The following is a 15,366-nucleotide window of genomic DNA, read 5'->3' on the forward strand; positions in this document are numbered from 1 at the left end:
AAAAAGACCTTTAATGCAATTTCCTAAATGGAAAATGATTTTTTTTTAAATATTAGAAATTTATGATAAATAAAAAGATATTTTTCATTATTTCCTAGGGAAATATTAAGCACGTCTTTCCTTTATTTTTAAAAAATGAAATGAAAATAGGAAAAAAAAAATGTTTAAAAACAAAGAAAAAGAGAAAATAAATGCATTAGAAAAATTATAATATCTTATATCGGATAGAGAATAAGATTTTTCACACGGTATAAACTTGTAGATGCTTTCTAAAGTCGTGAAAGGAATTTAGAATGGATAATATTTATACTATTTTTACAAAAATTGATAGGACTATTTTGTGGGTATTTTTAAATATTTTTTCTTTTTTTTTTCTTTACACAAGATCTTCTAATATTCTTAATTAGAATAGGTGTATATAAAAATAAATAAAATATCTCAAAAAAAAATAAACTATTGATAATGTGATGTTTTAATTCTTTCCATTTTCATAAGTATGTAAAACACCCTATAAATTGTATGGCCAACAAATGTTATAAAAGAAAAACATATTTCAATTTAAATATATCATCTAATAAAAAATTATAAATAAAAATAACTTATAAATCCCGAAACACTTGTAAATTCCTAATATTAAATCAATAATTAAAATAGAAATCTAACCTCAATGCTAAATCTCACCCCATATCAATATTATCCATTGTACTCAATGAGTTATCTCTCATTTAAAACACATTTTTCTTTCGAGATTTGAAATCATTTTTAATGACTTGTTCACTATTGTGTAGATAATATCTATTATGAGCCTAATGAACCTTTACAACTTTAAAATGAATCTACCAAATTAAAAGAAATCAATTACGAATGTAGTGTAAGAACTCTTTATAAGAACATAGAATTTTCTATGTAAACATTATTCACTCTAGATTAATGGATTTTTGCAATTTTAAAATTCATTTGTCAAATTAAAAAATAATTATTATATATATAATGTCAAAAACTCCTTCATCTAATGATGTCAAATATTACAATCACCTTCTATGTGTTACAAGTTTGCGAGATGAGACAAATATATAGTTAGAAACTTCCTCCGTCTAGTTATATATAATGTTAGAAACTTCCCCTTATATCTAATTCAAGATAAATGTATCGAGCTTATCTCAAATAGGTAAAATGCATTTTAAAAATATAAAAGTTCATTAGGTCAAGAACAAATAATATTTACTATTAGCCCAAGGATTCTCCTAATCGGGTTTTGATCATAACAAATCATGGTTAAGTGACTAATTGATTTGAATGGTAAAGAATCTCAGGTATAAATTCAGAATTTCATCAAATGACCAAATGGATACAAGATCAAGACTTTTGGAAGAATTTTGATCATAGAAAACGAATGTAAGATGAATGCATGGGTACACTTAGGTTTTTTATACCGTTTCATGCATATTTGAAAACTCAGTTTATCCTTTAAAATTTCGATTTTATTAAAACCCGAATTTTATCAAATGTACCTTAGGCAAAAAGTTTTAAAATTGGCATATTAATTCACCTAAAGACTTTGCCTAAGTGTTAGAAAAGAAAGGAATTGAAAAAGATAGGTTTTCAGGGCCAAAAGGCTAAACTGGTTGAGGCTCTGGTCAACCGGCTCAACAGGCTCAACCGGTTGGGGAACCAGTCGACCGGTTGCCCTTGTTCGGTAGAGGAACGCCAAAAACACTATCTCTCATCCAATACCTTCCTCTTTCTAATTAAGGTTTACCCTTTCTCGGTCGAGGCAACGGTAACCTGCCAAAGTATTAAATGTTCCAACGGCTAGTGAACCGGTCGACCCCTAACTCGACCGATCGAGGCTGTCTTTTGCTGTTTTTGGCTCCCGAGCTTAAAAACATATAAATTGAGAGCTCCACTTCAATTTTTAACAAGAGAACACTTGCAATCAATTGTCCACCTATCTGTTTTTGACCTAAAAGCTCTCATTTCTTTCTTAGTACATTAAATCATCACTTGCAAATCCTTAGTGCACCCCTTGTGAGTCATCCTAGCTTTGTTTTGTATTTAAGCTATCTTTGCGCTAGGTTGAGGGATTCATTCTTGTAAAAACCAAGTGTTAAAGCCTTCAAGAGGTTTCAATCTTGAAGAGATTGTGTAAGAGCCTATTGGAACCGAAATCCAAGTGTAAGAAGATTGAAAGCTTGGTTGAAACTTCAAGTTAGTAGAACCCTCACTCGATTAGGAGATTGAACGTAGGCAAGGAAGTGTCGAACCACTATAAAATCCGAGTTTGAATTTTCTAACTCTATCTTTTTTTTTTATTATTATTATTATATTGTGCTTGAACTTGCTGTGTTGAAAAAGAAGTTAAAAAACTCAATTCACCCCCCTTTTGGGTGTTTTTATTAATTAAACATAGCCTTTATTTTCTCATTTACATAAAATAAATGGACAAATACATTAATATCCTTTAAGTTTTTGGCCAAAATAGCTCAATTATGAAATAAATAAATAAATTTAACTATTTTATCAAACTTATGTTCAAAGTGACCATTTTATTGTCACGGAGGAACAATATCTTAATTTAAAATAAATAAATAAATAAATAAAGTTGAAGCCTCAATCGATAATTGAGGCGTTAGTTAAAAAATAAAGTTTCAATTGTCTATTACGACTTTATTTTTTTGAACCTAAAACCTCACTTGCTAATTAGGGTTTCAGTTAAAAAATGAAATCTCAATTGAAAATTGTTGTTTTATTTTTTAATTGAAACATCATTTTTTTTAATGGAATGATAATGTGACACTCACGCGATTGGAAAAAAGCATTAATATAAGTTTTAGAAAAGGTCTACAAATTATACTTTTGTGTTTTATCGATCTATTTTGACCCAAAATTCACATCAACGTGATATACTAAATATAAATTCGGATATATTAGATAATAAAAATTAAAGTGGATTTAGTTTAAAGTCATATGGAAATTAAAATATGAAAATTGGTCAACGAAATAAGAAATGAAAGGTGGATTCAAAATTAGGATGCTAACTAGCAATGTGGGCGGTGGTTGGGTCAGTGTGGGTGGGGGGGCGGCCTCCAATTGGCAATTGGCGCAGCCATAAGAGTTAGGTGGTGAATCTGGTGACTGGTGAGTAGTTGAAGAAACGGCGGAGATTCCCAAGTGCCCAAACCTCCCATCTCTCTCTTCTCCTTCCTCTTTCCTTTGGAGCGTAAACCCCACCAAAGAAACCAGCTACACAGCCAAAATGCATGTGCTTCGATTTACTCGAGCTTACCTCCGGCCCTCCATTATTCTTCTGCAATCCTCTTCTTCCTTTTCTTCTTATTCTTCTTCAGCTGCTGCGGTTGAGGCGGAGAGGGCCATCAGAGATGGCCCCAGGAACGACTGGACCAGACCCGAGATCAAGTCCATTTACGACTCCCCCCTTCTCGATCTCCTCTTCCATGGGGTCTGCTCTCTTTCTCTCTCTTGCTCTGTTTTTCTAATGGATTTGATTTTTTTATTTTTTGCATTTAAAAGTTTGTGTTTGGTTGCTGAGAAAATGGGGAAAGGGTTTGGTGTTTTCTTGGTTTTTTTGGGGTTTTCTGAGTGGAAAAAAGAGAATTTTAACCAGGCTTAGCCAAATGTTTGTGCGAACGTAACTTTACATACAAGAGTTAGACTGTGCAGCAACCAAATAGAGCCCAATTGTTGATGATGTGGGTTGTTCTCATAATTTCGTAGAACCTTTGATTGGTTGCTAGGTAAATGGAGGGAAAATATTTGATTTTTTTTTTCTTTTTGTCTTTTCTCCTTGTTTATTAGGTTCTGAGAGGAGGGACATGTGAACTTGGCTTACCCAAATGGTAATGTAACAAGATGGTTGAACTCCCCCTTTTTTCCTTTGAGTTCCTCGGCAACCGAACAGAGCATAATTGTTTATGAGATCTAATCTTCTTATAACTTTCTAGTTCAATTCCGGGCTTGTTGTCTCTAATTGCAGTAATTGCAGGATTGAAGTTTGTGCTTGTTATTTTTTTCTTCATGTCTTTTAATTTTCTCTTCAGTTGCTGAGAAATAACAAGAAAAAGGCAAAGAAAATTTAAAATCCAGCGTGCTAATGCTCCAATCTAACTTGAGTATAGTGGGCCATAAAAGGGAGGGCCTTTTCTTTATATGAAGTACTGTTATATTTACAGTCTTTCTCAATCAAGAAATTTCCTCCAATGGATGGGACATTTCAAAATGGAACCTTCAATAAAAAGCTTAAACAAGAGAAACCAACTTGGCCCTAATAGCATCTCCAAAGCCCACAGCTTAGAAAAGTTTAAAGACACTTCTAAGAAATGCTCCCTATCTCAATTTGGATCTATTTTCCAATGGAGTAAGCACCAAGGTTGTATAATTCCACTTCCCTTCCCTTCCCATTTCCGCACATCCCCCACTGTGCAGGGAGAGAGACCTGTGGTGGGGCCATTTAGAAACAACGGAAGAGGAGTCTTTGGTAGATGTGGTCTTTGTCTCTCTCCGTGTTTGGGATTAATTAGGCATCCTCTAAGTCGTTGTAGCAACTTTTGGCCTGCTAGCAGGGTGAGTTTGTGGATGAATGTTAGGGTTAAGCAAGGAGTCTCAGATGTTATTGTTTCAGTTCTTCAGATGCTTCTCTCTCTATTTTTTTTTTCTTTTTATGTCTTTAGAGAAATGCTGTATATGTTCCATGTACTAGGGTTGCAACCCATGTTACACTTATAATACAATTTTTACTCATAAAAAAACAGAGTTTCTGGTAGAACTAGAGTTTGGTGTTCTGTACCAGACATGTTTTACTTGAACAATAGTGCTAATTTCACCCTTAGTTAATCAATGTTATTTTTGTTACCTATCAATTTTTAATTTTTTAATTTTTAATTTTTTTTTTATTATTATTTTTTTACTATTGTTGTATTTTTTTAATAGTACTATCTGATTCTGGGGTTGTTTATTTGACATGAGATTCCTGCTCTTTTAGGCTCAAGTTCACAGACATGCTCATAACTTTAGGGAAGTGCAGCAGTGTACTCTTCTCTCTGTTAAAACAGGTGGATGTAGTGAGGATTGTTCATATTGTCCTCAGTCCTCCAGGTATAGCACTGGAGTAAAGGCCCAAAGGCTTATGAACAAGGATGCTGTTCTGCAGGCAGCACAAAAGGTGCAGTTTCTTTGTACTTTGATGCTTTGATGACATTTTAAGGGCGGTTTTGTGAGATGATTTTTGGATACACTTATGAGTCAAAGTCATATATGTCTTCTTTATTATTACCATTGACTAGGAGATATGCATATTTGATGTGTTGTCATTTTCTTGTAGCATCATTTGGATATATTTGTGTGCTTTGGCAGGCAAAGGAAGCTGGCAGCACACGCTTTTGCATGGGTGCTGCATGGAGAGACACAGTAGGAAGGAAAACCAACTTCAATCAGATACTTGAATATGTTAAAGAAATAAGGTAATGGGTCATTACTCATAACTATATTAAGTACTTAGGGTGGGGTTACATACAAACAAAAGAAAAGGTAAAAAAAATGAAATTGAGAACTTAGAAAGGAGGAGGCATTGTGGTCTAAGGAGAAGTTAAATTTCCTGAATGCCAAAGAGCCTGTGCATTTGTTATGTCTGAAGCTACATAGCTTCATGCTTTGTTGTGTATGCATTTGTTATATATCACCTGTCAGTGTGCTGTGCAATAGAGGTAATACATGGACATACAATGGAGGGATGTCCAACACATACAAAGTCCCTCACATGATTATTTTGTACCATCTCAACGGTGGTCAACAATGGTTGTTCTCTTTGTATAATAACACCTTATCAGCAAGGTGTTTTTTTTCTCCTGATAAATGAATAACCATATCAGCAGTGGTGGTTGAATATAGTCATTTTCTTTGTATGGTTATGCCTTTTTTTTTTTTTTATTGATGAGTAAAGCAAAAGTATATTATAAACAATTCTTTGTATGGGAATGCTTCATTACCTTGTAGTTAGACGAGAATCCTTACAGTTATCTAATTATGCCATTTGGTACCATGAGGAACACATTAGAAGAAATTTAATGTAGAAATGGGCTTGGAAGCAACTCAATGGTTAAAAACATGTTTTCTTTTAGGCAAACATGAACTTTTCTTTTTTTCTTTTTAAAATACAGGAGAAGACTATGCTGAGGAATACAACAGTTTGTATTTGTATTTTATATGATTCATGAAGGATTATTTTGTATTGGGTTTAGATGTACATTGTCAAAGGCACTTTGTCTCTATTCGAGTTTGTAGATTGGTTGGAGTCTAATTGAGGTAGGGAGCCATTTTTGTATTTTCCTTCGTTTTGGCTAGGCCTTTTGTTTTCTCTTGTTTACAACCTGCATAGCTTGGTATATAGGCCTATTCATTAATATATTTTTCCTCTTGCTTACTTATCAAAAAAAAGATTCAAGAAGAATTCTTTGGTAAGACTTTAAGAAGAAACTGCTAAGCTGATGGATAAAATTCCACCATAACAATGTGTTGTGCTTCTCACCGGCTGGGAATCCCAACCATTAGGAAGGTTCCTGTATTCTTGTTATGAGAAATGGTCTAGGAGCTGGAGGAAAATTTCAGTAACTGGTTTTGTTACACTGGCCATTTTGTTGGAAACCATCTCATCAATGCCTTAACCACCTACAAAGGATGGTACTTTTTCAATTAAGTCTTTTTTCTACTCCTCTTGGCAAATAGGAGAACGGAGACATTAACACAGTTTGGAATTCTTGGGTGCCATCGAGGATTAGTTTTTTTGTTTGGGAAGCAACTTGGGATAGGATTTTGACTTTGGATTAGTTCAAAATGAAGGGTTGGGGAATTCCTAATAGATGCTTCTTGTGTAAGGAAGAAGAAGAAATGACCAACCACATTCCCATTCATTGTTCGAAAGCTTGCTTATTGTGGCAATTGATTTTTGCACTTTTTGGTATCTAGTGGGTGATGCATTCTTTAGTTAAAGAGGTCATTTTGAGCTAGTACGGGTCCTTTGTTAGTAGAAAGAGGAAAAAGACTTAGAAAGTTGCTCCGTTGTGTTTGTTTTGGACCTTATGGAGGGAAAGGAATATGAGAACTTTTGATAATTGTGAAAGCTTGGAACAAACAATTAAAAATTCTTCCTTGTATCTTTTTTAGGACTGGGTTAGATTGTATATTGGGGATGGATCTTTGTCATTGTTAGATTGTGTGGATTGGTTAAGTCCAAAGCTCCCTTGTCTTACCACAATGAATAAGGATGTGGTTCGCCGATTCCTTATTTTCTTTACAAAGATTGCATCTATTAACCATAGACCAACCCCTCCTCATTAACATATCAACAGTAGAAATTTTACCCCAAACTGCTTCCCAAGCAAAAAAAAACGAGTTCTAAAAGGGGCATGCGAACCCCAAACCTCTTTGGCTGGAAAAAAAGGGCTATTCTCATCCTTTAAAGACCTATAATAAGATTTAACACTAAACTTTCCTCTCCTCTCAATCTTCCAAACTAAAGAATCCTCCCCTTCTTGAACCTTTACTGCAGAAATATGATCCAGAAAACAAGTCATCTCCTCCAATTCCCAATCTTGAAAGGATCTTCTAAAGTGCACCTCCCAACCCCCGCCACCATCTCCTTATCTCCCCCAAAGATCAGCCACTACAGCAGAAATATGCGTTGCAATTCTGAACAGCAAAGAGAAAAGATCCTTCAGCTTAGAATCTCCTACCCAGATGTCCCACCAAAATCTAGTGTGTCTACCATTTCCAATACGAATACTAGTTCTAAGAAAGAACTCCTCCCAACCCTTTCTAATGTCTTTCCAAAGGGCCATCCCATAAGAATCCCTCACCTCTCTAGTGGTCCAACCCCCTTCCTCCTCTCCAAATTTACTAACAGTGACTTTCCTCCAAAAAGTCTCCCTCTCTAGAGGAAATCTCCAAAGCCATTTTCCAAGCAAAGCATGATTGAAATCCTTCAAATGCCTTAACCCCAACCCTCCATGCCTCTTATCTTTGTAAATAACCGCCCATCTTACCAAGTGGATCTTCCTTCTCTCCTCCAAATCTCCCCACAAAAACTCCCTTTGAATTTTCTCCAATCTAAGTCTCACTTTCCTTGGGATTACAAAAAGCGACATAAAATAGATGGGGAGATTTGAGAGAGTGTTGTTAATGAGAGTAAGACGACCTCCCTTCGAAAGATATTGTTTTTTCCATGTAGCCAAATTTCTCTTGAATCTTTCCTCTACAACATCCCAAACTCTACATGAATTGTGAGGGGCTCTAAGAGGTAAACCCAAATAAGTAGTAGGGAGATTCCCTACTTTACACCCAAAAACCGCAGTTGCTCTGTCCATATCCTCCACGCCCCCCACTAGAATAATTTCACTTTTCTACATGTTAATTTTTAGGCCTGAAACCACTTCAAAACAATATACAACCCACTTCCAAAAATCCAACTGGTCCCTGTTATCCTTGCAAAAAAGAAGAGTGTCATCTGCAAACAACAGATGGGAAACTAAAACCCCTTCTCCACTTCTCCCCATTACCTTGAAGCCCCTAATGAAACCTTTCTCCTCAGCTCTTGATATTAAACTGCTAAAAGCTTCCATTATCAGCACAAACATATAAGGTGAGAGTGGGTCTCCCTGCCTTAGGCCTCTAAACGTTGGGAAGAAATCGTGGGAGTGTCATTCACTAAAACTACCGTTCTCACAGTTGAAATGCAGAAAAAAAATCTAGTTTCACCACTTGGGTCCAAAACCCATTTTCTCCAAAACTGAAAGAAGGAACCTCTAGTTTACGTGATCGTAAGCCTTTTCAATATCCAATTTACACACTAAACCTGCACCGACATTTCGTTTCCTGGAGTCTATCGCCTCATTAGCTACCAAAATTGTATCCAAAATCTGCCTCCCTCCCACAAACGCATTCTGACTGTACGAGACCACTTTTCCCATCACTCTTTTCAGCCAATTTGCTAGGACTTTGGCCACAATTTTATAAAGATTCCCCACAAGACTGATGGGCCTAAAATCGTGCACGTCACTAGCCCATTTTTTCTTCGAGATAAGCACTAAGAAAGTTGCATTAAGTCTTCGAAAAATAGCGTTCTGTTAATGGAGCTCCTCAAAGATCTGCATCACTTCCCCCCCAACCATAGGCCAACAAAACTTCCAGGACGCCAGCATAAAACCATTCGGCCCTGACACCTTATCTCCCCCCAAATCTAAAAGAGCTTTGGATACCTCCTCCTCCGAAAATTGCCCCTCCAAATTCTCATTATCCAAGGAGTCAAGAGTTTTAAAAAGACCTGACTCCACATCAGGTCTTCTCACTAAAGGTTCCTCAAACAAGGATTTAAAGTAGGAACCAATCCCTTCTTTAAGCTCCTCCTCTTTATCCAGCCGAACACCCCTAACTGTCGTGCTACTGATAAAATTTCTCCTTCTCCATGCATTAGCCATACGGTGAAAGAATTTGGTATTGCTATCTCCCTCCTTCAGCCAAAGAGCCCTCGACTTCTACCTCCAAGAAATTTCTTCAAGGATGGCACAATGACTAAATTCATCTTTGGCTATCCGTTGACTACTCCTATCTTCCTCAGAAAGAGAACCAAACCTTTCTAAACTATCCCTATAGTTTAACTTCTCCAAGGCTGCATCCTTCTTAACTGATACATTGCCAAGGGTCTCTTTATTCCACATCTTCAAGTCGTATTTCAAAACCTATAGCTTATTCGCAAGCACAAAACTAGGTTTCCCCCTAAAATTGTAAGACTGCCACCATTCTTTCATCTTATCCATAAAACCTTCCACCCTTAGCCACATGTTTTCAAATCTAAACGGGCTTTTACCTGTTCTCATCCCACCACAGTCTAACAAAATCGGGCAATGGTCAGAAACAGGTCTTGGAAGAAGAATTTGCATTGCCCCCAACACAAGTTCCTCCCAGTCTCCTGAAAACAAAAAGCATGGACCAAGTAATTAAACATTCTTTATTGTATTGTTTTTGGGATTGGGTTAGAGAGTATCTTGGGGATTGTTCCCTATCATTGATAGACTTTGTGGATTGATTAGGCTTTATGTAGGGCGCGGTTTCTGGTTTTTGTGCCTTTGTGCTGTTTTTTGGCCTTTTGGCTGCTTTGTATACATTGTGTATACCTCTTTGGTTTTACTTTCGTTTAATACAATCTATACTTACCTATCAAAAAATTATTCTGCATGCAACAGAGATATGGGAATGGAGGTCTGCTGCACCTTGGGGATGCTAGAGAAGCAGCAAGCTATAGAACTTAAGAAGGCGGGTCTGACAGCATATAACCATAATCTTGATACCTCAAGAGAGTATTACCCCAATATCATTAGAACAAGAAGTTATGATGAACGCTTGGAAACTCTTCAGCTTGTCCGTGAAGCAGGAATCAACGTCTGTTCAGGTAATTTTATTAAACTCCAAAATATACTAAATTAAACGATTGGTGGTAGAAAACCAAATTATAGAGTAACTGGCCTTGTTTTCCAGCCAAAATTTTATTTGATAATTTCTTATATTTATTGACAAAGGATGAACAATATTATTGATGGAGCAGGATCAAAGGGATAAAAAGCACAAGGAAGGATTATTTGTATGTAATCTTTGGTCATGGGTCAGGGGTTCCCTAGTAGAGAGTCATTCTTCTCTTGTAAGTTTTGTAGACTGGATAGACTCTTAGTTAGGGAAGGTGGTGTGTATACTCCCTGTATACTTAGAGGGCACCGGTTTTTGGTGTTTCCTCTTTTCGTTTAATATACTGCTTTTTACTTATCAAAAAAAAAAAAGCACAAGGAAGGATTAGGACTCCTGCCCTAAAAGGGGAAAAAGGGATAAGAAAAGCAAACATTAATCAGTAGAACAAACAAGAAATATTTTGTTGGTTCTTCCTTCTCTGAGAAGGAAAAAGATTTTTAATGAAACAACAAAAAGTGCAGAAATAACACACTTGGTTGATTTCTTTTGGGGCAGTCTAGGGAATATGCTGTGCAGACAATTTTAATATATGGAAAGTGGAAAAAGACAGCATCCATTGTCATATGCACTATAATACTTTTGCATGTGTGGCTTGCACAACAATTGTGGTTATGTTTTTAGTAACTTTCTAGCTAAATTACCAGAATATGAACAATTAGGAGGGAAGAAAATGCTAAGACTTTCATTTTCGACACACTAGTGATGCCTTAGGATATTCCTTATCAGGCCAATTATTCTACTTGTTTTAATAAAATCTGAGGGGGGTTAAATGGATTTCTCAATGAAAAAAGGAGGCGTATCTCCAGAATCTATGGAAACTTATTGAGAAATCACATGTTTATTTGAGGGGTTTGGTAACTTTCTAGTCTAGTCTTCCTTTCCGTTATTCTTTTATTAATTCAATAATCTGCTTCTTAAGAAAAATATATTAAGAAACAAAATAGTATGTCAACAAACTAATGAAATATAGAGCAGGACAAGAGATCCTTCCTACAAATGCAAAGGGAAAGAAAAAGGGAAAAAGTAGAAGAGTGTAAGGTCCTCACCAAGGAAAACTCAAGAAAACATGTCGTCAAAACTTAACCCATTACTAAGAATCTCATGGGGTAACAAAATCCCCTGTAGAACAGTGAGGCTCTCCTCTTAGTTTAGACTGGCTGTCTCCTGAATAGCCAATCTGCCTTCCACATGACGGAGCAAACCCCGTTCCTCAATAATTCAATAATCCTAGATATCCACTGATCATACCTCTAAGGGCCTGTTCTACCTGTGGATGTCCTAGAGATAGTGATTGATAAGTACCTTTTCACCATGAGATTCATACCCTGCATTGGGTGAAGCTAATATCTCAGCTTTGGCAGCCAATCAATACATGCTAGCTTAGACAACACTCAACCACTGAGAAGCAATAGGATAATGAAGAAAGATTGCAAACTAACCTCCCCTCGGCCACATGTAAAACTGATTTCTTTGGGCTAATAGTTTTGTTGGGTCTTTTAATAAAAAATATATATATTGCTTACCTTCTTGTAAGCTACTAAGGAAACAAAAGATTTTGACTTTCAGAAACGGGAGGGGGTACCTGGGTGGCATGTGGGTGGACTTAAGACTTTCAAATTACTTGGTTGGTTGAAGCCAATCAGGATTTCACTCTTAGGCTGGAAAAGACAAGGTTTTTAATGAAAAAGACCCTTCATATCCAAAGGCCAATGCCTCTTATCCAATGAAGAATGGAATGGGATAAATGGGCATGTTATAGAAAAGGAGAGAAGAGGGCATCAATTTCATGGTCATTAAGATTTATATGAAAGTTGAGATTCCACAGAGGGAAGTTATTCAAGTAAATGCTGGAAATGATTCCCTCCTAGAAACACAAATATAACTGAGGGCATGAATAAAAATGATGTGATTCCATAGATTAATCTCAAAACCTGATGATAATGATTGTCTAAAATTGATGAGTGATTGGCTGTTCATGAGAAGTCTTCCCAAAAACTGATTTTAGATTCATCTCTACTGATTGATTACAGATGATTTGAATGAGCTCATAGGAAATGACTTTCCACAGCAAGGATTTCAATTCCCCTCCATAAAGTTTAGACCCCCATATTCTGCCAATAGTTACTTCTAATATTAGCATGCCAAAAAGAATTATGATCCTTAGGGAATCTCTTAGTCTTGCGCACCTCCCACCTAATAAGATGATCTGCAACTCCTTTCCAAAACCCTAACAACCAGAAATTTCTCTGAATCTTCTGAGTCATGGAAACTATTCTATTGGAACCCTAAAATAGGATGGAAATTGTGCAGGAATATGGCCTAGACAAGATTGACCTAAATCAATTCGACCGCCCTTTTTCTATCCATCAAGTTGCTTAGATACTTCTTCACAGCGGGATAATAAATCATTGACAATCTTAATATTGCCACCTAGAGGACCTTGGTACCTGAAGGGCTACTAACTCGAATGGCAACATAACAGAGTGCCTATCACTCTAGGTGGTCCTGGTTAAGGGTAAGCCCTTTCACGACGTCCTTTTTTTTTTTAGTAGATAACCCCTTTCATGATGCCCTTTTTTTTTTTGATAGGTAACCCCTTTCGTGATGTCCTTTTTTTTTTTTTGATAGGTAACCCCTTCCGTGATGTCCTTTTCAATGTTAACCTTGAAGACTGAAACCAAAGCAAATTCCATACTTATAATCTTTAGATTGGAAATTCTCTGCTTCAGTAAGAAGTCAGTGTCATCCACTTACTTGAGATGGCAAAACCGGTCCCGCTCTCTCCCACACTTCCACCCCCAACTAGCATGAAAAGGTGAATAGCATATTCCCCTGTCTTGAGTCCTCTAGAGGTTGAATCCAATCCCTAGCCTTACAATTGAATTGAAACAGCAAAACTAACCTATATCACCAATGTCAAACATCCATAAATCAACCTCCAGCACCTTGATCCAAAGCCCCTTATATCATCAGTGTGATCTGAGAAGTCCCAATCCATCCAAAATCCGCCTTAAGGACGACACCTTTGCCCACCATGGGAAGGAACCATTAATGCCACATGTATTGTTTCTTGTCAATGACTTATTTGTGCCCTTTTTAGTAGTGATGCTTAATTTTGTCTAAATAGATAGCCTATAAAAAAAAATGTATCTGAAATAGATAGGGTACAATTTTATATGCATATTTACAGGAGGAATCATTGGGCTTGGAGAAGCAGAAGAGGATAGAGTTGGTTTGTTGCATACATTGGCAACACTCCCTACACACCCAGAGAGTGTTCCCATCAATGCACTCCTTGCAGTGAAAGGCACGCCTCTTGAAGATCAGAAGGTAAGATATGTTCTCAAAAAATTTGGAAGTAGTCTTAATTAATCCGGCAATTACCTTCTAGCAATTAGTTCGTAAGCTGCGATCATTCACTATGCTTTGCCATTATAATAGTCAAATTTCCTGAAGCAATTTCAAAATGATTTTCAATTTCAGTTTGCTTTCAAAATTTTGTAGTGTATTTTAACATCATTGTGTTTCTACAAACCTTGTTCAGCCAGTTGAAATATGGGAGATGGTCCGGATGATTGCAACAGCCCGGATTGTGATGCCTAAGGCAATGGTCAGGTTGTCAGCTGGTAGAGTTCGGTTCTCAGTCCCCGAGCAGGCATTGTGCTTTCTTGCAGGTGCAAATTCAATCTTCACTGGTGACAAGCTGTTGACAACTCCTAACAATGATTTCGATGCTGATCAACAAATGTTCAAGCTGCTTGGGCTGATTCCAAAAGCCCCCAGTTTTGATGAGGATGTGGCGAAAACTTCTGAAGCAGAGAACTGTGAGCAAGCTGTTTCTGGTTCAGGTTAAGAATCTAAGATCACTTCTGTAATTCTTTAACTGTGCACTAGCCCTGTTATTTTTCATTGTTTTATTTTGAGGAATTAAAATTGATGAATTTCTGTAGAGTAGTATAAATTACAAATTTTGATGTTTATATTCATTTGCAGTTCTGGTTTGTTTTTAGCATCAGGTTCCCCCATTATTTTGACATAAGCCTCCACGAGCAGACCACCTAAAAATCATTATGTGGTTTCCTATCTTTTCACTTTTCAGTACCTTATCTAGAGCAATCGTCCCTCCCTTCATCTCCTTTATGTGTGCAACCTCCATGGCTGTGTTGTTTGTTCCTAGAGTTCTCAGGGTACTGTTTTTTCTTTTATTTTTTTATTTTTACTTCTGCATCCTTTTTAGAAAAGAAACTTCATGATGCCATCACTTGCATTTTTTAGGTCAAGTTCCCTCATCTTTGGTTCTTGTACACTAAATGTTCCATGGAATATTAAGAATTATTTAACACAGGTGGACTTGATGTGGGCTAAGGTACATCTCATACTTGCTTCATAAAAGTTAAAAACCATCCTACCAACAAAAACCAAGTTTTTAAAGGCCTAGCTTGATTCATCCAAACCCATCCTCAGCAAACAATGCCTGCTGATGTGGTCATATATTTGCCATCTGAGTTCTAAGAAAAAATCTGTTGTATCAATCATTTCAGCTAAGGTTTGGTTTTCAGAAAACTTGAGGGGCACAGTAAGGAAAAGAAAATAAAAAAATAGATTTAAAATTAATAAATTATTTTTATATTCTATTTCAAACACGCTACACTTATCCTTTCATATAAAGATTCAACAATTTTAAATTTAAAGTTTCTCACTAATTTGAATTACATTTTACTTCATTATTTTTTATAACCAAATCAAATATAAGAAAATTATTTTCCTTAACATTTTTTTTCGAACCAAATATGGCCTCCCGTTCCTTGCATTTCCTTTAATGCAAAAGCAAAAGCAAAA

General features: G+C 36.3%; 1 protein-coding gene across 1 annotated transcript; it reads left to right on the forward strand.

The window, feature by feature from the left end:
- Window positions 1–2,990: 2,990 nt before the first annotated feature.
- Window positions 2,991–14,507, forward strand: LOC100255986 (biotin synthase, mitochondrial). Its single transcript, XM_002263089.4, has 6 exons — window positions 2,991–3,460; window positions 5,000–5,179; window positions 5,371–5,477; window positions 10,251–10,456; window positions 13,718–13,857; window positions 14,072–14,507. Exons 1-6 carry the CDS (start codon window positions 3,257–3,259, stop codon window positions 14,378–14,380), a joined length of 1,146 nt encoding a protein of 381 aa, XP_002263125.1. The 5' UTR covers window positions 2,991–3,256; the 3' UTR covers window positions 14,381–14,507.
- The last annotated feature ends 859 nt before the right edge of the window (window positions 14,508–15,366 follow it).

The sequence above is a fragment of the Vitis vinifera genome, chromosome 5, assembly GCF_030704535.1.
Source record: "Vitis vinifera cultivar Pinot Noir 40024 chromosome 5, ASM3070453v1".
In the NCBI taxonomy this organism is placed as follows: domain Eukaryota; kingdom Viridiplantae; phylum Streptophyta; class Magnoliopsida; order Vitales; family Vitaceae; genus Vitis; species Vitis vinifera.

What these genes read in the sequence shown, in the direction of transcription:
- LOC100255986 (XM_002263089.4), top strand. Translation starts at nt 3,257, where the DNA reads ATGCATGTGCTTCGATTTACTCGAGCTTACCTCCGGCCCTCCATTATT. An exon ending in TTCTGCAGGCAGCACAAAAG is followed by an intron (nt 5,180 to 5,370) that starts GTGCAGTTTCTT and finishes GTGCTTTGGCAG; the next exon opens with GCAAAGGAAGCTGGCAGCAC. An exon ending in AGGAATCAACGTCTGTTCAG is followed by an intron (nt 10,457 to 13,717) that starts GTAATTTTATTA and finishes GCATATTTACAG; the next exon opens with GAGGAATCATTGGGCTTGGA.